The 22,518-nt window shown below is 41.6% G+C and overlaps 1 protein-coding gene across 1 annotated transcript in view; it reads left to right on the forward strand.

The window, feature by feature from the left end:
- Ccdc141 (coiled-coil domain containing 141) overlaps positions 1–22,518 on the forward strand; it is a 180,427-nt gene that overhangs the window by 130,950 nt on the left and 26,959 nt on the right. Inside the window, exons 11-17 of the mRNA XM_051167084.1 lie at positions 3,897–4,088; positions 8,619–8,798; positions 13,795–13,974; positions 14,572–14,697; positions 16,572–16,760; positions 17,738–17,917; positions 19,711–19,860. Of these exons, the coding sequence (XP_051023041.1) occupies positions 3,897–4,088; positions 8,619–8,798; positions 13,795–13,974; positions 14,572–14,697; positions 16,572–16,760; positions 17,738–17,917; positions 19,711–19,860 (1,197 nt within the window). The remainder of the gene's footprint in view (positions 1–3,896; positions 4,089–8,618; positions 8,799–13,794; positions 13,975–14,571; positions 14,698–16,571; positions 16,761–17,737; positions 17,918–19,710; positions 19,861–22,518) is intronic.

Below are 22,518 nucleotides of genomic sequence, written 5' to 3' on the forward strand. Positions count from 1 at the left end.
GTTTCCAAAGCTAAGGAGCTCAATCCCAGCTTCCTTGAGAGATGCAGCACTAAGTTCATACAGAACAGATAATGGCATAAAACCCACACACTGTTATGTGTGTCGAAGTTATTTGTAGTTTTGTGTCCACTTATCAGCACTCATTGCAATGGTGGTTTCAGTACTTAAGTACTTAGCTGGGGTTTGTTCCTTGCCTGAGAACAGACTCAGGTGTCGGCAGCTCTTTGGAGGTGCCAGATGGGAAAGCACTTCTCTAAGACTCTTTGTGGCTTTCTGCAAGAATAAAATCACACAGAATTTCTGGAAGTAACAGATGTCACTGTAATCTTCAAGGGGCAAGTCAGGAGACAGCCTTGCTTCACCTTCCATATTCTGACATTGAGTGCCCCGCCCTCAGCAGTGGCTCTGTGGTACCCTGCCCTTGAGGTTTGGGCTCATTGATTCCTGCTTCATCAGTGATTCTCAACCTTCCTAACACTATGACCTTTAATACAGTGCCTCACGTTGTGCGTACCAGCCATAAAATTATTTTTGTTGCTACTTCATAACTGTAAATTTGCTGTTATGAATCATATGTAAATATCTGAGATGCAGGGTGCCTGCTGGGTAACCCCAAAGGGGTTGTGACCCACAGGTTGAGAACCACTGTGCTAGAGCTTCAGAATTTAAAAAAGCGAGTGCCTCCCTATCCCTCACTTGCACCAGCAAGAAAAGCTCGTTTGTCCTGTTTTTCACAGAAGACCCTCACCCAAAGCAGCACCCTCCCAGTGGGCAGGCACACTTCCTTTCCTTTCCTGCTTTTTAGAACAGGATTTAGAAAAAGTATTTTAAATGCTTAAGCCATGTCTAAAAGCATCCTCCTTTTAAATTTTAGAAGCACAGCAGAGAACTCGGGGGAGAAATCCCATGCTCCTGTTTTATTCTGCACCGTGTTGTCACAAAGCAGGGCTGGCAAATTGCAATTCAGTACAGTCAGTGGGGCTCCCGGAAAAGCATGTTAAACACAACCGGCGAAGATATCCCTTGTGCTGCATACGAGAGCACACAGATTCCTCTGTAAATCAGCTTGATTCCTCCCTTGTTCTCTGGAATTTTACAGGGCCCTTTCTGTGGCTCTCAGTCATGTATCACTTAATGATGAGGCTACATTCTGAGAAACGTGCTGTTACATGATTTGCCTATTGTTGTGTGAACATCACGGTGTGCACTTTCACAGACACAGGTGGTCCCTAGACGTGGTTCCTTGATGCCACAGAGAAATGTAAACACCACGTGTGAGGCTGCTGCCAGCACAAGTAGACACCGTCTTTTATAGTACATTTTTCATATGTGGAGCAGACTGCTCTAACAGTAAAAACATAGTATAGTAACTATATGAGCCAGTAATGCAGTCAATTAGCAAGCATTATGTGTTGCACATAATTACATGGGCTGCACTTTTATATGACTGGCAGTAATAACTTTGTTTATCCACCATCAGAATAGACATGCAGGTGATGTATTGAGAGGGATCGGAGAGACCAGTTCTCCCTAAAGGCAATTAGCTAGGAGTTCAGCACTGCTAAATACTATTAAGATTGCTAATGTTATGACAGATCTTCCTTGTAAGCACCTTTGAATGTTTACTTTCCCCTCAAATAAGCTAAGCTACTGGGGGCTGGGTCAGTTTGAGCCTTTGATGGACAGCTGTCAGACATTTCTTGATGTCCTATTACTTTGAATGGGGCTATCAACTAAACATAACCCCTCTCGTTGGCTACTGGCTAAACTGTCGTCATGGAATCTTGGCAGCTTTGAGCACTTCATGAATGCCTTGCAGAAACTCGACTTGGCTACAAGGAACACAGCAAATCAGGTCTGTGGCCGAGGCTTGGCTCTGGACAGCAGTCCTCAACCTGTGGGCCACAACTTTTTGGGGGTCTGTCTTAGTTAGGGTTTCATTGCTGTGAAGAGACACCATGACCAAGGCAACTCTTTTTTTTTTTTTTTTAAAGGTTTATTTCTATTATGTATACAGTGTTCTGCCTGCACATACACCTGCAGGCCAGAAGAGGGCATCAGATCACATCATAGATGGTTGTGAGCCACCATGTGGTTGCTGGGAATTGAACTCAGGACCTCTGTAAGAGCAGTCAGTGCTCTTAACCTCTGATCCATCTCTCCAGCCCCAAGGCAAGTCTTATAAAGGAAAACATTGAATTGCAGCTGGTTTACAGTTTCAGAGTTTTAGTCCGTTATGATCATGGTGGGAAGCATGGCAGCATGCAGGCAGACATGGTGCTGGAGAAGGGGCTGAGAGTTCTACATCTTGATCTGAAGGCAGCCAGGAGGAGACCTACTGTGTTTCACCGTGGGGGATTAGCTTGAACATTTTACCTCAAAGCCCACCTCCACAGTGCCACACTTCCTCCAATAAGGCCACACCTACTCCAAAAAGGCCACACCTCTTAATGGTGACACTCCTTATGAGCCAAGCATTCAAAGACATGAATCTATGAGGAGGAGGGGGAGCAAATCTATTCAGGCCACCATAGGGTTGCATATCAGCTGTCCAGCATATCAGATATTTACACTGCAATTCATAACAGTAGCAAAATTACAGTTATGAAAGTAACAATGAAAATAATTTTGTGGTTGGGGGTTTTCCACAACATGAAGGACTGTATTAAAGGGTCATAGCATTAGGAAGGTTGAGAACCACTGGTCTAGACACTACTGCCCCAACCTATACCATCACCAAAAACATCCTCACTTGAGCCATACCCTCCAAATGGCCCCACCCAGAGCTTCCCCAGGGGCCTCTCACCCACTGTGTCTCCCACACCCCACCTCCCAGTGGCTCCAAGTCTAGTAATAGCAGTTCTCACTAAGATCTGAGAGGAAAGGGAATAGTGACTCAAAGCTTATGAGGCTGTACCTACAGGAGGTTTGGGATCAGTCCTTGTATAAAGGTTGTGATTGATAGAACAGGAAAGTCCACATATTCAGGTTGTCACTGCTAGAATCGAAATCTAAGCAACAGCATGCCAGGTTCCTCTTCTGCCTGTATAAGCAGGCTGTTTGCTGCTATTAGGGGGGTTAGTCTGAGGGGCTCCCCTCCTTTGTCTTATCCCCCTCCGTTGCCCTAGAAGACCGTAAGAAATTCCCCTCCTGAATAATCTCTTAGTTTACTTGTGGTCCGTATCATGGAGCAGGCTGGACTGATTGTATAATGAGCAGGTAAGACCTCGGGGGCGTCAGGCTTTGATGGCTGAGGCAGCAGCAACAGCAGGGGGAGAAGGAGCAGCAAAGAAATGGAAGAATTGAAGAGTCCCAGAGTGCGCCCAGGAGCTGAGGGCTTGATGCTGGGAGAGCCCGGGGTGTAACAAGTCAGCTAAGCATTCCAGAGCAACGCCAATGGCAGACTCATAGGGTAGCTAAGAAAAGCGGAACCTCCTGAGAAGCCGAGAGGCAGGGAGGCACTAAAAGCTGGAGCTCAGAGTTCAAGCCGTGTAAGCCAGGCTTGCTAGAAGAGTTCGAGAGCTCCACCGGGCGCTCTTGAGTCCCAGCACAATACAGCTCAGAAACTGTAAACTGGCTCCAGAGCAATGTGCCTCTACCTTAAGCACGAGAGCAAAAGGCCTTCAGCTTTGGACAGAGCCAAGGAAGGGCCGGAGATGGTTTTCAGATTCAAGTGCTGAGCCAGGGAAGGATTCGAGATGGTTTTCAGCTTCAAGTGCCTTTTTTTTCCCCCTTCCTTTTTGGAATTCTGAAAGTTACACCCTTTTCTGATTGAAGAAATTCTCAGTACAAGTTCAATTAATAACGGTAATAGATGGATGTGCCGAAGGGTAATGGGATGTGAGTGCTCACGACTCCCCCGTCAGCTCCTGACCCCTTGTGCTTTGCTTTCCTAGGAGACAGCACATGCATTAGAAACGGCTGCAAAAATCGTGACAGAGAAAAATGAACTTGAACTCAGCGAAGTGGCAGTGCTTTCTCTTAAAGTGAAATGGCTAGAAGAAGAATTAAACACACTTGGTCGAAGCATCAGCTACAGGTCACAAGTCCTGCAAACTTCTGTGGCGTTTCGAACGTCATCTGAGGAGGTATGGTGTAATACTGACCTGCTTTAGCAAGATGGCCTCTGTATATCTCTTTCCTTTCTATGGGTATAGAAATTCCACCCAAGTGGAGGGTTTGTGTCTCCGCCAATGCCTGTATTTACCTATACACCCTTTATTCTTCAAGGTACCATGTAAAAACCTCAAAAAGTAAGTAATTTTTCCTAGAATAGTATAAATAGATAAGCATAAATAATTTTGTTTTGTACCTCCTATCAATACTTATAATATCTTAAATTTAAAAAAACCAAAATTTATTATGAAAATATTCATCATTTATAGGCCATAGTTACCTTTGAATTCCAAGAGAGTAGTGGAGTGATGTGGTTCCCTTGTTTAAAATATTTATTATTTTTATTATTGTTGTTGTTATTATTGTGATGATGATGGTGATGGTGACGTGAGTGTGGAATATGTGTGGATGTGAGTATAGTGCCCATGGAGATAAAAGGTTCCTTGAATCTGGAGTTACAGGAGGTTGTGAGGTACCTGGTACGGGCACTAGCCTCAGATCCCCTGTAAGAGCAGTCTCTCCAGCACTGAGGTATGGTGCATTTAAAATGAACAGAACAGGAAGATGGAGGTGATTGATTCATTCTTGGATGAATGGTGCCTGGAGGCTTAGAGTGTGGCCCCATGCTTCTTCTGAAGCTTTGACAAGGTTCAAGTAATTGCTACTATTGACTCTGAGTGCACCGAGACTGCGCATCTCAAAGGAAAGCTTCCTGAAGGCGGTGTCAGTCATAGGAAAGCATGAGGTTGCTCCTCACTTAGCTCTGGTTCCAGGGAACCTTGTGTTCCCTCTTAGTTACTCACTCCCATTCTACTCTCTGAACCAACTCCTTGCCCTCTACCCCATACAAGCCCTGTGAACCCCTAACACTTGGTCAGTCCAATACTCCACTCAGTTTCTTTGCTGAAGCCTCCAGACTCCCCTCCAGGCACAAAGGCAGACAATTGCGATGATCGTCGGCATGGTTACTAACTAGTCTATGGGTGTCTCCAGCTGGCCCCATATGCTCCCCAGTTGGCTTATATTCCTTGGTGATGCTCAAACCCCTTGCCCTAGTCTAGTTCCATCCCCAGATCTCAGCTGATGACGACTTTGGACTCCATACAGTGTGGGAAACAACAAGGCCTCGGAGGCTCCCCATCTCAACTTTTTTTTCGTACTTCCCAACTCCCCGATGTATTCACTCATCTCCCCCATGGCTCCAGCAAAGCGGTACAGTCACCCCTAGCCCTGATCAGTAATAGTCTCTACCTGTGTAGTCCACTTTCTTTGAAATCATGCTCTCAAATCTGCCTTTCTTACTGCTTCTTTCGGTGCTTAGTCTACAGTTTTAGTCTTGTTCTCACCGACTATGCTTTTCTATCATTTTCCTTCCTTTCCTTGTAAACCCTTGGGATGGGATGAAGATGATGTTGCTCCACCCGCTCGTCCTCCGTAGCCTTCATCCCACTGCAGTTCAGTTCGCACCCTTGTCACATGTGCCATGTGTCACTTCTTGATGGCATTAAGCATCTCTTATGACATACCTACTATGAGAAACTGAGCTGGTGCATTTTTATTTCTGATTCTGCCACAGTTTCACTCATCCCCTGTGGTGTTTATGAGATTTATCGAGGAACACTTTATTAACATAAAATTCACTACATTTCAATGCAGTTATGTTGAGTATATTTATGAACTGTATAACCATTAAAGCATTGCCAGCATGGGTGTTGTGCCAACTTTTTCTAAAGAGCCGTATGAAACAGTCTAGTCCTGAGTTCACTCTCTCCTTCGATGAGCACTTACTTTGTGTCAGGCCCCATGCTTTTAACTCCTGATTTCATTGTGTCGCTATGTTTTTATCTTAGTAACCTAGTGTTATCATTTAACAAGTGAGGGAAATTGAGGCTTGGAGAAATTAGACATGCATTGTCAGGCAACTAATAAACACCACAGCTTCTGTCTGCCTTGCCTTTTCTGTTTCAAAGGCCACACATTCATGTGTCTACTGAGATAACCTCAGAGAGCTCTGCATACCTTTCTTGGAATTTGTTCTGGTATTTCCCCAGTCCAAGCCCTTATGACTTGGTCACTATTGGCGACCCCAAACTAATGAGAGTATGTTATGATTCTTTTGGCTACGGTAGAAGGCAAGGTGGAAGTTCCTGCCCAGCCTTATCCCAGTACAATTATCTTTCTGGACTCCTTCTTGCTAGTCAGCTGAACAATCTGAACTTCATCACGTCGACAGCACACATTGTCCCTGATGCAGACGGTGTTTCCATACTTGGGCTTTCATACCAGTTCCTTCCACCCAAGATCTCCTTCTTTTCCTCTCACCCTAGAAAGGGACAGGTCAAATGTCACATACTGGGAAGTTTTTCCATACTTATTCCATGTAGTGGGCTGTTGTCCCCTCGTTGTCCCTATAACATTGTTTTCTTATGTCTTCACAGTCCTATCTTTGGGGGCTGGGGATTTAGCTCAGTGGTAGAGCCACTTGCCTAGCAAGTGCAAGGCCCAGGGTTTGGTCCTCAGCTCTGTAAAACAACAACAACAACACAAACAAACAAACAAAAACAAACAAACAAACAAAAAACCAAAATGACAGACCTATCTTTGTTCCAACAGTTTGTTTATTGGCTCCCTTTTCACAGCACTGTGGTCTCTAAGAACACACACAATTCTTAGTAGGGGATCTTAGAATCCTCCACTGAAAGGAAATGATTTTATGTGGTTTATTAGGGATAAATAGAAGAAGGAAATTAAAGAAAAGATGGTATGAGCCTAGGGAACAGGCATCAACATAGTAAGTAGAATATGGAAACCAAGAAAGAGCCTCTGGCCCCAAGAGCTACTGCAGGCTGTCTCAAGTTCATTTTAAGTAGAATGATCTTAAAACTTTCAAAAGTATAGTGACTATTGCTTGAAATTTCATACTGTGTCTCTGTGGCTTTTGTTAACTTATGAGTTCCATGAGTCTTGTCTTATTAGTCATTAAGTATTATTCAAAATGCATACAAATTAGTTCCAAACACTTTCTACTAATTCTGTATCACTCCATCCCTTGTTAACCTATAGTTACACTTTTGATTGTACATTAACTCTGCTCAGGAGAGTAATTTAAAATAATTGAGTACTGCTAACATTGGCTAACAAATGCTTAAATGTGGTTCTAGGGAGGCAAAGTAGTGCATCTTAATAAGATTAGCTTGTGAAGGTATTTAATATTAATACTTATCCAGAAAATTTGTCATTATTTGTACTCTTTTATTATGGCTCACCAGGATTAAAATTAAATTGTACAGCTGAATGCTCAGTCACCAATGGGTATATATTTTACCCCCCACCCTGCACTGTTGCCCAGAGAGTAAGGAGAAACGGTAGGAGCCAGAGGTCAAGGGGTCAAGAGGACCACAGGATAAGTGTTCTCTGGACATGACAGGACCACTCTACTTGTGAATTCGCAGGAGCTGTGGTCACCTGCACAAAATCAAGCCAGTCAGTGTTCTAGCCTGGAGGGCTGGGAAGGACTCTAATTGAGGAGCTATTGGTGGTTGATGGGTAGTGTGGTGGGGGATAGTCAGTTTTCTTTCTATTTACTATTGAACAGTATTATAGTTATTTTATCATGTCATGTTGTATCACATTGAGTGCAGAGATGGATGCTTTACTTGAACGTGTGCCTGTGTGCCTCATGTGTGTATGCCTGGTATCTGCAGAGGTCAGAAGAGGGTATCAGGTTCCCTAGAACTGGAGTTACAGATGATTGTGAGCTACCACAGGAGACCTGGGAATTGAACCTGGGTCCTCTGGGAGAGTCGCCATTGTTCTTAACCCCTGCACCATCTCTATAGCCCTGGGCCAGTTTTATTTAAGGGTGTGGCCTCTGGTAGGTTGACCATGCTCCAGAGGATGGTAGCACATCCATGGTCTGTATGGGCAGCACAAGTTGGACTCAGTAGGTTATAGTTATAAAATGAAGCTGGGAGGGAGTAGGGAGGTGGGGGTAGATCTTGGAAAGTTAGGGAATTGAATGGTGAATATGATCAAGACACATTGTTTTAAAATGTAAAATATTACATGAAAATAAATAAATCATAATACTGCAATATGTTAAGTGATAATTGCCTTTTGCTGAATTACCTTTTTCCCCTGATTTGTATTCTCTGATTTTTGTTTGTGCTTTTAAATTATAAAACTCAGTTTTAAACAGAGCAGCCTCCTGATCTCTGAATTAAACTACTCTAATCATAAAATACATGTAAAAACAATCTGGGGTAAAAATAAAAATTTCTGATTGGCAGGAACTTATCAAACTTTGTCACCCCACGGAATTCCTGTCTGTCAGCTAGCTAAGCAGATTTTCATCATTTTCAGAAACTTGAAAATAGCTGATAATTAGTTAAAGAATACTGAAAAGTGTCGTTTTAGTTTAACTCTATACAGGCTTCAGATACAATCTGTCTCCTTTGCATTTAAAATATTTCTTAACTCTCATCTGCCTCCTCTTGTTTCAGGTAGAGGAGCAGCTTCGAGGCCTAAAGGAATTTTATCTGACCGAAACCCCTCAGAAGGATGAGCACGATGCTGCAGCCAAGCGCTGTTCTAACTCGGCTGAGAGGAGATGGCAGATATTTTTAAAGAAGAGTTTTCTGACCCAAGACTTGGGGCTTGAGTTCCTTAACTTAATAGCTATGGTGAGATACATTAAGTGAGCCAACGCCTTTGGTAGATATTATTCCTCAAAGACAAGGTTGTGCATTCACAAGTTCAACCTGCCCATCACTCAGCAGTACTGCCGAGGGAAGTCTTTTCAACGTCACTCAAGCTAGACTGATTAGAGGGCAATACTTCTAAGCCCTGTGGTCTCAGAGCCCTTGTATCACAAGGAAGCCATTTTGGCTCTTCTGATTCAAATGCTGTGTGCTTATCATGGTTATAGAGTTCTAAGAAGTCTATGCTGAAGGTCTGAGTTATGTTGACAGCAAGGTCCTTACAGAATTTCCAGGGACCCAAAGACAATGATAAATATTTGTTCTAAAGAATTTCTTCTTGAGCCGGGCGGTGGTGGCGCACGCCTTTTAATCCCAGGACTCAGGAGGCTGAGGCAGACAGAGCGCTGTGAGTTCGAGGCCAACCTGGTCTACAAAGTGAGTCCAGGGCAGCCAAGGCTACACAGAGAAACCCTGTCTCAAAAAGCCAAAAAAAAATCTTCTCAGCTTAAACACACACACACACACACACACACACACACACACACACGTACAAGTTTTAATTAGCTTGCAAAGTAAGTTTCCAAAGATAGATTTTACTCATCCTTGATTTGGCTTAATACTGCCCGCAACTGTCTTTTCTCCTTGCTCCCCCATATCCATCCCTGGTTCAGTCTCTCCACTCTCAGGATTCCCTCACTCTGTGTTCACTTTGCATGTGTTCTACCGTCCCTCCCTTGACACTTCTTCTTCTCCCAGTCCTTACAGTGAAGAGCTCCGGTATATTTAAAGCTACATCCTAAGCCTTGGTTTCCCTAAGTTAAATAAACAAATGATCCTATGACCTTTATGTCTACCATTCATTCATCTGAAGTTGCCTATGGAATTCTTAAATCACTGTTCGTTCACTTCTCCCTCAGAAACCTCATGAATTTCCCCACCCCCAACAAAACGGCTCATTTTATTGTTGGAAAAATGCTAGCCGTTATAAAAAGAATGTTTTTAAAATGTTAAATAAGTTTGTCTTCCTATCTCGCCCTGCGCCTCTGTAGCTTTGCAGGAATAACACCATCCGTATGTCATTGCTTTTACCTATGAAGTTCTTTCCCACACTGAAAGCTATTGCTATGTTTAATAAGCCTCTTTTCTACAGCTACACACTTGCAAATTTATCATTTATGATGTAGTTTAATTTCTTCCTTCAAGCTGATCTGCCTTGCCAAAATTTCCACTTACTAAACCCACTCATGAAATGGAATTAGAAGCTGACCTACAACCAACCAGACATTTTTTCTTGTAGTTGAGACATGAGGTTGCTAACACTTTAAGCAATAATCTGTCTCTGATGTTCTTTTGTTAATACTCACATGACCTTTTTAATCCTAGACTCAGTCTAGCCAGGACTCTCTATATCAGCTATTTAGCTTTGTCATAACCTGTGTGCCTGTATAGTTCATGCCTTATTTCACTTGGCCTTAGACTATGACTCATCTTGTTAAACTAATTTGGATTATCTTCTCTATTAACTGTTTCTCTTGGGTTTTATTCTGTAGGTTTATCAAGCCAACCTTCTATAGCTGTAATTACTTCTTTAGCACAAACTGTCTAAAAGAAAGATTGACACCCTACTTCCTGAAGTAATCTATTGATTAACAATTAAAGAAAAAAACAAGACAACAATTAATGCTCTCAATATGTTTTACTCTAGTCACCACTGTGTGTGAGTGTACGCACAGTCTACCCTGTAAAGCACTTACCTATCACTCATGATTTGGCACAACTCCCTCTACCCCCTGTGTTTGGGGCATTCTTTACAAATACTCAAATATTCTGTAAGTGCGGATCTGACCACGCTGACTGTCAGTGTAGAACCTATCAATCTGAATACTGAATAACCCCCATTTGAAAATCTGACCATTTTCTTTTCTCTAATATTATAGGCCTTTTTTTTTTTTTTTTTTTTTTTTTTTTTTTGTAGATGTTTAAAGATGGCTGGCATTTACCACTTTCTTGAGAAGTAGGATACAAATCTAGAGACAGAAGTCACTTATTTGACTCAGGTTGTAGCCATTCTCATCTATTTGACTTTCAGTTATCTTTTTTCTTTTTTTATCAAATATTTTGCATATATATTTATATTATTACACATATATACAATTAGCTACCTACAACAAGAAGAACCATGACACAATCAGAAATTATATAAATGTTACCTTCTTAGTGTTCTGGCTATTTGTATTTGGCAGCCTTGAAGAAAACATCTTTCCTATCTTGGTGCTTCTAATTCTGAATATAAATCAATATCTATCATATCTCATCATTAGCAACTTAAAACATCTATCTAGACCTAAAAACATCTTAACCCTTAAACAACTAAGCTTAATTGTAAAACTAAACTATCTGATCTTCAACCCCATCAGAGACTTGAGAAGGAATAAACTTGGTTACCTGAGTATACAGGGAGTGCAGGTTAGCAGCTTCCCAAATGAGAAGATGACAGAGGCAGTTTGCTACCTGAAAAGTCATCCAAAACTCTCTATAATGTTGGAGCATCATCTTCAGCTTTCTGGCCCAATATATCTGGCAAACATATGTGTGAGGCAGGAACTATTGAGGACTTACTTACCCTGTCTTGGCAGAGTTTGGCCATTGACTCTGCCTGCATCCAAGCTTGCCCTTTTTTAGGCGGAATTCTGTCTCTGGTAGAAAGGAGAACATTTTGCCCAGTGGCTCGTTTGCCACATTTGAAGCCATCTCCATAAGGAGGTTCTTTGATGCTCATCATCCTCTTTGAGGTAGGCTGGATGTTGCCAGGAGTTTACCTGTCTCATTGTCAGTGAATCTTTAAAATAATAAACGCATTTTTAAATGCCATATTCTGTATGTCTCTGAGGTTTTTGAAGACCCTATCTATTTTCCCTTATCTTTCTATAGAATCATATCTATATTTTGCACATAAGATGTATATTCTTGTGACTTCTGTTGTTTGAAGGACAATAGTGATGAGCATGTGCAGAACCAAAACATTCATTAAAAAGTTATAAATCAGATAATGTCCCCCTTAAGCATCAGAAAAAAAAAATCTTGTTGAGCAATTTATTCATGTTCCTATACTATATAGGTGCTTTGTTTCACAAAAACCAAATTATTTTTTATTTGAAACATTTACTCAATCTATCTTTAACTTTTTACATCATTTTTGGCTTAGTGTATTTGCTTTCGTCTCTAGGTGTTTATAATTTATATTACAAAGGAACTAAATTATTTGAAAATTGTCTATTTTTAATATACTGTTTTTATTGCTGAATTTTAGAAATCTTTTCAATTCTGGAAATTTCAGGAGGCTTAAAAATTAAATATAATTGTTGATGTTTTCTTTCATTTCCATTCTATCTTTCCCACACCTCCTTGGGCCATATTAATCCAGGACATTTAAAGTGTGTCCCAGTTACCTCCATTACCTGCATCTAGAGATGTTTCTGTTGTGTGGGGTTTTCTCTTGCCTTTTGATTTGCAGTCCTGTCTTTTAACCAGTTTGGTGAATCCTTATAAGTCATGTATCACTTATCAAAAAACCAGATAGTGTTGACTTCATGCAGATTAGGTTGCAGAAAGGAATGGATCCAAACTCATTTCTTGTATCTATGCCTAGATTAGCAGAGTAGGTTATTATGAAATCCTAAATCACAGAGTTCCTGAAAATAGCCTGTTATCTACCCATTACTTGAGGATAGGTGTATATCTTCACATCATCACTGTTACTTTAAAGTCTTTTCAATAATCAAGTGATAAGTTCTTTATTGTTAAAATATTCAGTTTACATAATAATTTACTTTACTGATTTATTGACATTCTGATAGGTGAAACTGTTGATAAGGATGTTTTTCTTCTTCCTGTCCATAGAGCATTAGTCTTGGAAGAGAGCATTGTGGAAGTGTGGTGAGGGGCTTGGTTGGGGGTAGGGAGATGGAAGCTGGCTCTTTCTGCCGAGATGGGTGTGTTTCTGTGACTGGTATTTTCAAGCTTGAAATTGATTTTTTTTTTTTCATCTAAAGTTTGCCTGAATCAGATTAATTGACTTTGCCCAGAATTTTGGCAGATGAATGTGCCAACCTGTTAATCTGCAGTGGTGAATACTGATAATTCTGTCAAGCATTAGCCTTCTCACTACCAAGGCATCTGAAAACAAAACAAAACAAACAAACAAACAAACAAACAAAAAAACAAGATCATAGAACAGTCCATGGTGCATGGAAATAAGTATAAAATGAATGGATAATTTAGCACCTTATTTAGACTACATTACCACAAAATTTTCCATTCACTACACTGAGGTAAGAGGAAGACTATGTTCACTAACTAGACTAAAGGCAACTTATTGATCTTCTGGAATGGACAAAATATTAATTCTGTCAAGTTCAAAATCATTTCTTATATTCTGCTGGATAACCATCAACAAGTCTTATAATAGCTTGCCCGTACTAGACCTTTCTCTGACCACTGTGCCCTTATGACTGTAGTTGTCACTGATAAAAAAAAAAAAAACAACAATTCCTAGCTTATATCACATTAAAAACATTTTATGCAAAAAAGAACATTTTATGCTTTAATAGCTTCTTAATGATGTGTTAAAGATAACACAACTTTATTTTTAACATACATAAAAATATAGTATAGAGTTATTCCCACTGTTGTTTAATGTCTTTACTTTATTAAATTTAATAATCATAATTATAGAACATATTATTTTATTATACTCCCATCACTAAAATCCTGATGAGGCCCTTAAAATCTCTGTCCCTGATGTCCAAGCAGAGAATACAGGTCTAAACACTTGGCTGTGCCTCTGCACACCAGCCCAAACTTGTCTGTATCCTGCCTTGGTGTGGTGAAGTACTTGCCACCTAAAAATATCTGAATGCAAAAGACAAATGCATCTCTTAGGAAAGAAAAGCTATTACATGGATTATTAATTCAACAGGCAAAAGAGAATGAGATATTAAATGTTGAAAATGAAACCCACATTACGGAGAACATTATGGAAAAGCAAACAACTGCAAGGGAAGAACTCAGCCACCTCCGAATGGCCTGGCACTTCAAAGCCACCGAAGGCAAGCCTGTGGGACAGCAGTGGGAAGCATTCAAAGAGAAACTTAAACAGGTAAGGAAGTAGGCGGGGCAGTGGCTTAGTGGGTGGTAGACCAAGTACCAATCATGCTTAAGCACTGGGTTCGAATGAACCCTACCACCCAAATAAACTAACAAAATGTTGAACCCTTTCAAAGAATAAACTCTAATACATGTGATACGATAGAGCCCCAAAACCACGTGGCAATTGAAGTCAACCAAACACAAAGCACAGGGATCCTATAGTTCTGCGCATTTGCAACCATGTAGCTAAATTCATAAAGACAAAGATCAGAATGGATGCTCCCAGGGGATGCAGGATGGGAAGAGGGGGTGGGGAGCTGTTCAGAGGTCCTGATCAGGCTGATGAAAACAATCTTAGGTGGATGGTGCTGACAGCCACTCAGTAATACGTAAGTCTTGATGCCACTTCACTGTACACTTAGAAATGGTGAAAATTGTATTTAAAAATAGCATAAAAGTCACAGGTAATCATGGACCTTGTGTGACCTCACTGAGGAGGGTCAGTGTTTGCAGGGGTTGGAAAGTTGACACACCATGTCACCACCGAAGTGACCACTTGTGCTGAGTTGCCAGAAATGCTTTCATGGTTTGCCAATGTCTGTTTCAGACTATGCACAGTGTGAAGCTTCTCCATGAAGTTCTCATGCCCGTCTCTGCACTCGACCTTGGAGGGAGCCTCAAGACCATGTCAGATCTGCAAAGAAGGTGGAATGCGATGAAGCCTCAGCTCCAGGTGGAGATGTGAATGGATGGATTTGGGTGAATGGAAAAAATTGTCTCCAAACTCCTCAGCTCCAGTTTGCCTTATGAGCTTCCTTTTTCTTTGCACAAGTACCCATTTGGTTAAAAAAATCCCTTGTAACAACATTTTTTTCTTACTGTTCCCATACATATTTTTGTATTTGATGATACCCAAATATTCAAGCTATACTGTACCCTGGATATATTTCCATCTTACATTAATTTAATTTATGTTTTTAATTAATTTATTGATGTGTTTACCATATAGTCATCATTTTCTTAGGGAGTGTTTTAAATTAAGGCATTGCAGAACAAAATTGACAACCTGTAGCTTAGAAACTCTATTGTCCTTGGTCCCCAAATCACTGGGCTATCATTGTTCCCACCCACAAGCATTCCAGCTCCTACCTCACTACCTCATGGATAATTTTTTCCTGTGGGTTTCATTCATCTTCCAAAGAAACTCTCTGAGTGCAAGAGATAAAGCCATGAGTTGGATCTCAGGCCCTGGACTGCTCAACCTCCACCTCTATGCCATATCCCTGCCACTCCTTGACACAACTTTCAAGACAGGCTGACTGACAGAGTATCCTATCAGGACTTGATGATTTACTTATTTACTCATTAATTTATTTGGCTTTTGGAGACAGAGTTTTATGTGGGTCAGGATAACTTCAAACTTGTAGGCAAGGGTGACCTTGAATTCTTATTTTGTTTTGTTTTGTTTTGTTTTTGTTTCCTCCATTTTCCAAGTCCTGAATACAAACAGAGGGGTTTGTTGAAAAACTTCAGATGCATCTATCTGTTACTACTTAACATGTATTGGCTTTAAAGAATTCCAGAAGTAGATGTTTGGAGATTGCTTTGGGAAATATCTAATTGTTGGTTCTGTTCAGATAAAACATATGTGAAATATAATCGTTCTACTCCGTACGCATATACATGCCTATAGCATCACAATCCACAACAAACTCTTCTACCCAGACTCCCCGTAACTACAGCTGGCCCAATTTTTTATGCCCTGTGTGGTACACATATACTTCTTTTGGCACACGTGTTTGTATGTGTGTATAAGTTCTTACTTAGGAGCCATTGCTAAAGGTAATTAGCTCTGCCGATAAGTTGTGTACCATCTATTTGGTATCCAAAGATTTGATTTGAACTTGACAATCTGATGCAAGCCAGGCTCCTGAAAATTCCCTCCTTAGCCTGCAGCATTGCTTTTACTTTTTCCTTTGATACAAGATCCGGTCCCAGGATAACAGTAGCATCCTATTTAAGTAGTCTGTCCTTTGCACGCTCCCCTCCAGGGTCTAGATCCCTGTAGGGGATGTCTGAGCAGTGCTGACTGAGAGGGAATGCGGCTTATCCCTTCTCCATGTGGTGGCTATTTGTGGAATATGGCATGGCTGCTTTGAAGCCGCGTGTCTCCTGTGCTGTTCAGCTGCTGGCTCATTCTGATCATCCTTTCATTACAGAGCACAAGCAATCCCCCTGGTGTATTTTTATACTTCCCTTGGTGTCATTATCATACTGCATGATTCCTTTCTATATTAAATATCAGGAGAAGTATCTAGACTTAACTGAAGCCGGAACATCTGATATATCATAGACACACACAGCTTTCCACTTTACCATCTGGCTTTGAAATACCTGCCTTTCCCCCCACCGTGTTGCTTATAAAGTCCTGAGAAGTTAAGGACTGAACAATATGTCTTTATATCCCCGTCATTAAGTCTAATATCTGGGTTTTGAGGAGGCTCATGGGTATCTGTTAACAAATGAGAGAATGATCCATTATCCTGATCATCAGATTCTCCACGGTAAGGTCGACACTCACTGCTGTACTTCTTTCATTCTTCTTAGCAACTGCATGAGGAGGTCCAGCATATCGTGAAGGAGTGGGAAGGGTTAAGTGGTCAGGGGGCCCCCCTGAAAGAGAAGGCTGAACAACTGAAGGACCTTATCCATCTCCACCAGAGGCAGAGAGAGCGAATCCAGGACTATGAGGAAATCCTGTACAAGACAGTCCAGTTCCACCAAGTCAAGGAAGAAGTAAGCCTTACTGTGGTTGTCTGAAAGTTGCAGGGGTTTCCAAGATTAAGTTAAGAGGTTGTTATTACGCATTAAATGGAAAATAAATTGCTTGTCTTAGTATAAGGGGTTGACTCACCCTAATGGCTACTTTGGGTCTTGCTGTACCTGCATCCTGCTTCATGCCCTGTCCAGGCTCACTCTTCCTTGTCCTTTGAATATGACACATCCATTTCTACATCTTAGCCTCTCAACTTGGTACTTCCTGGCAGGTCCTTTTCTCTTTGTAGGAATAAGCCTTGTGGGGTGTGGGGGGAAAAAAAGAATAAGCCATGTGCTTCCTTCCAGCGGTCCCTCTTCCCTCACAGTGACTCTCTCTTTTAAATTCCCACAGTGATGACTGCTCTTTACACCCAACGCTTCCAGCATCATGACTGCTGTTTTGTTTGTTTGTTTATCTGTTCTTTATAAAACTAGATTTATTTTCCCAACTCAGTGTGTTAGCTTTGGGGAGGGGAGGGGTGATCAAAATCCAAGTCTGTTCTTTCTTTTCTTATTTTTTTCATCCAAAGAATCTGTCAGCATGAAGTGCTCAATAAATACCATTATTTGGTTATCTCACAGCAGTTCACAATCATCTATAATGCCAGTTCAGAGACTCCAGCGCCCTCTGAGTATGCACTTGGGACACAGAAATGGGTGCAGGCAAACACACACATATACTTTAATAGGAAAACGTATTTTAAAAATGGTTTTTGAGTTTACATAAACCACACATCTTGCTATAGTGTGGGATTGTGAGCCCATAGTATGTTTCCTTCTTTCATAGAACCGAAAATGTTGACTGACCAGTGCAGTTCTGTTGGATTCACAGTTCTGCGATGTGTGTCTGTGTCATGACCCATGGTTCTAATGATTCTGCATGGACTGGGGAGTAAAGCGTTACAGAAAGCAGGCTTTGGGAAAAGTAGGTTAAGTGCCAACGTTCTGAATTCCAGCTGATGCACTTCATCAAATCGAGAGAACTGGAGTTTCTGGCCCAGCCCATGGTACTGGGAGGTTCTAAGGAGATCCAGAGGCAACTGGTCTGTTCTCAGCAAAGACGGGCGCATGTAGACCATCTCCATCGGCTGGCCCTGTCCTTAGGAGTGGACATCATTTCGTCTGTGCAGCAACCTGTAAGCACTATGGCGCATCATCACTGCCTCCTCCCTCTCACTGGTACTTGAGCTGTGATATGAAAGAAATAGGCATATTGCTTAGCGTATGTTAAATCTGAATTGTTGCTTTTGTGTGTGCTGCTGGGGATTCAGCACAGAACCTCACACATACTAACAAAGTGCATCGGCATCGCACTGTCCCTAGGCCCAGTATGTTAAATTAAAAAACACACACACAAAATCATTGGGGTGCCTATTAGTTCTAAGTTTCTACCACCATTAACAAACAAATAAAATTAAGAGAAAAACACGAAATAGAAGTATTTAATTCCTATTATTCTCATTTTAATTTAAAATAGAGCGACGATCTCAGATGGACACCAGGTTTCTGTATTTGAATGGCGTCTACTGCAACTAAGAACCTACACTTTCTAATTTTATGTCATTTGAACTAAGTTAAACTGTAAATGCCAATATTCAATATCATTGTTGGAAATTTCTCAATATGTTCAGAAACTACTTAGGTATGTAATTCTCCAAACTGTAAGTTTTGAGGAATTTAAATCTAGATCAAATCTTTCTGATAGAAACTTAACCCCAACTGAGAAAAGTTCAAAGTATTCACATTAGATTTCAAAGATGTGAGAGACGAAAAAGCTCTTAACACCTCTATATTGCATCTATGTTACAAAATAATAATATTTGGACACAAGTGGCTGAATTATGCTATGAAGCCTAATTTTATTTGTTTCTTCTTTGCGTTTCAATGAGATTGTTGTTCAATTACTTCATGGATCATAATGTGATTCTACTGTATGGTGGTGCGTCAGTATTTCAAGTCTAGAAGAGTAAGTCCTAGAGTCTTGCCAGACCATCAGCCCTGTTTTATAGGGGAAGAAGCTGACATGCGGAGGTATTGGCTCCTCATCCATAAAAGCCCAGAGGGCTCAGGCCCTCTGCTTCTGGCACAGTTTCTCATCTGCCAGATTTTAACAGAGGAGCCTAAGAGACCAGAAAGCATTTTCCGATCAAAAGTTCATAACTAATGCACTGACTTCTGGTGCTTTGCAAATTTTCCAAATTCATACTTTTGAGGAGGAAAAGGTTATGCTTATTTCATTATGAATAAAAACCACAGGTCCAATTTTACTTTAAAGTTCATTTAAGTCACCCATCGGCTACATGTGAGGTAGCGAGCGCAGCACCTATTCTTTAAATTAAAACGGAATATAAGAATTTGTTGCTCTTAATAGAATAGACTTTTGCCAGTGTCAGAGTTTTCTAAGAGTTTTATTATATTTGTAAATTTATTTTTTAAAGTAAGAAGAAAGTAAGGTGTCTGGCTTTGTAAAATAACATAGACTGTTCTCCACCCCTCTTCTGGCCTTCGTTCCAGCATCCCCCTCCCCCCCCCCCCCCCCCCATCCCCATGTGCTGGATGGAGATTGGAACACCCGCATAATGAACCTGGGGTTAAACTCAAGTTGACGAGAAAATTACAGCACGGAGGCAGGATGTTCCTAATGCATATTTTATGCTTTTTGAAGTAAAAATTAGACCTTATCATGAATGGCGCCTCTGAGGAGTTAAAGATGATGATGAGAGTCAAGAATAGAAATGTCTATTCCTTAATGTTGAGTGTCTGGCTTCTTTCTAAAATAATTAGATTCAAGTATGTTTAGGGTAAAATAAATTAGAACCCTATATCTCTTTTAAAGCCATGTGTGTGTGTCACAATCCAGGCAAATGGCATATTGTCGTGTGGCCATTTCACAGGTTCCTTTTGTTATTTCCACATTCTTCATTTCCAGAATTGCTCCAGTATTTCTGCAAAGAACCTGCAGCAGCAGCTGGAGGCCCTTGAACGGGATAGCAGGAACTGGAGTGCCAAAGCCAAAGAATATGAACAGGTCCTGTCGTGCAGCTTGGAGTACTGCGCCACACAAGACGAGATCAATGAGGTAGGCTTTGAGAAAGGCCGTCCTGAGGCCCGCGCATGCGTGCGTGTGTCCCAGTGTCTATGAATGTACACTTATGCTTGTATGCTGCACTCACACGGAAGCGGGGGAGGGGGGGACAGAGAGACAGAGACAGAGAGACAGAGATAGACAGAGATAGAGACAGAGACAGACAGGGAGAGACAGAGACAGAGACAGAGAGACAGAGATAGACAGAGACAGACAGAGACAGAGACAGACAGGAGAGACAGAGACAGACAGAGACAGAGACAGACAGAGACAGACAGAGACAGACAGAGACAGAGACAGACAGAGACAGAGAAAGAGAGTGAAGAATATCTGAACACTTTTTTTCTTATCCGTGCCCCTTTATTCTCAGAGAAGCCTTAGGATTCTCAAAGTCTGAGTCAATTTCAAGCTCCCAAATATGTTGAAGTCAGCCTGCCCTCAATGCATAGAAAAACCTAAAAAACAAGACTGAATATTTAGGGTGTTAGTTATTGCTTTCCGTGTGTGTGTGTGTGTGTGTGTGTGTGTGTGTGTGTGTGTGTGTGTGTGTTTCATCCTGTTTGCCTGATTGGACACAGCTTTTTCAGGGCATGGAGCAAAGGGAATGGCACTGCCCCACAGGGCAGCTTGCTCCAGCCTGCTGACATTCTATTTAAATGGCATTGACTCAGGGCAACGGAGGTGCTAAGAGCAAGGAGAAGGCTCTTTGCTTTGGAGACCACAGAACATTTCCCAAAGTCAAGTAACTCACTTCCCTTCGTGTTGGTGTGAAGAGGTGTCTTTTCTGGGAAAAGAACTCTCAGGGAAAAAAGAAAAAAGAACTCTCAGGGGAAAGGAAAGGAGAGAAGAGGTCCTTCATGCCTTTACATCCACACAGGCAATTTCTCCTTGCTGCTACCAACTTTCTCAGCTCTGACATATACCCAGCTCACCGCCTTCACTTGCAGCCCCATGGTTAAGATTTTCATTCATGGGCTGTGTGCTGGGTATAGCGTGGGCTTGTTCTAGGGAAAACACCAGGATAATGACAATTCCATTTCTGTCTCTATTTGGAGAAAAAAAAAGTCTGAATCTCCTAGGGAAGAGACTGAGCGAAAAGGCAGCTAACTAACTTTCTGGAACTTTGAGTTTATGCCCCGTCTGCATAATCCTGGGTCTACTGGTTATTGAAAATCATTAACTCACGGGTGAAAGGATGGGTCATAGAGCTTTAATGGTGGTCTGCACCGAAGTGCCCGCCCTTCCTGCAGGTCACAGGCAGGTTCAAGAGGGAACATGCTGGAAGGGAAGAGAGAGGAGGTGAGAAGTAGCTGCTGGGATCCAGTTCAACAGCAGGGGGCAGGGAGAAGCAGCTGACATTGCTTTCTCTTTCACAGTGTGCTCCAACACTGCATGCTTTCTGTTCTTGGTCTGGTTCACATTGCTGTGAACCCACAGTGTAGTCTGCCGTCTCCACAGAGGAGCTGCCTCCTGGTTCCCTGTGCTACAGTCTACACTTCTGTTAGGTCTGTTCAGTTTTGGTCCAAGAGTCAGCTAGAGCTTCTCGGTTCTCCCAGGGCTTATGAAAGAGTCATGGTCATTAAAAAAAAAAAAAAAAATGACCTTCCTGTAACAATTGCTGACTTCTTTTCCTCTCTCATTTTTCTTCTCTTCCTGTGCTTTGCCCAACTATCCCTCCCTACAGAAATGGCACCGCTCTGCACCTACAGAGAGCACCAGTGGAGCAGGCTCAATGTGTTCCCAGCCCCGCCTGGTTGGGTTTCCACGTCCCTGAAGAGATGTGGCATTTATGAGACTTGGTCCCCCTGCCCAGGGCCTTCCAGCAGTTCTATTTACAGGGACATGCACTCAGAGCCAGCCCAGATGACAGATGATCCTTCTAGTCATAGTAGGGATGCCCCGGGATTGTCTGTACCACCTCAGGAATGAGCAGGCAGACACATGTGGGCTTGATTTAGGAATCAGGTATCATTTTAACACACACTTAATTATGAAGAGAAGTATCATTTTCCATCGCTTCTACCCATAGTCTGATTAATCTTTAGGCTGTGCATTCACATTCGAAGGGCCTCTGAATAGCGTGGGCCCTGTTGACTTTCGTTTTTGTCTGTTTGCCTCAGTCATGCTGAAGTATAGGAGCCATATGGTAGATTTTCCAAGCACCAAACTAGTGGCAAAATAATCAGAAAGACGATTTTTCGAAGTCCCCTTAGTAAAATAAAACAAAGTTATGTCTCATTCTACTGTGTGCCGTGACTATGAGAGAGGAGACTAAGTTGATATTTCCATGATGGCAACATTTGGCATCCAGAGGTGTTATTTGTTTAGACCCGGGTATCTAGAATTTTCTAGAAAATTAAGTAAAGCCAGGCAAGGTAGCACATGCCTGTTCTCCCAGCACTTGGAGGTTAAGGCAGAAAAAGCAGGAGTTCAAGGCCAGTTTTGGTTACAGAACAAATTTGAGGTCAGTGTGGCCTATGTAAGACTTTATGCCAAAACAAAGAACAGATAATTGAAACTGAAGTATTTTAAGTGTTTTTATGATATAAACAAATGAATAATATTTTGTCAGGGAGTGAGAGCATATTTAACATCTAATTTTTTGTTTTGTTTTTGTTTTTGAGACAGGGTTTCTCTGTGTAGCCTTGGCTG

This window comes from Acomys russatus, chromosome 24 (assembly GCF_903995435.1).
Source record: "Acomys russatus chromosome 24, mAcoRus1.1, whole genome shotgun sequence".
Lineage (NCBI taxonomy): Eukaryota > Metazoa > Chordata > Mammalia > Rodentia > Muridae > Acomys > Acomys russatus.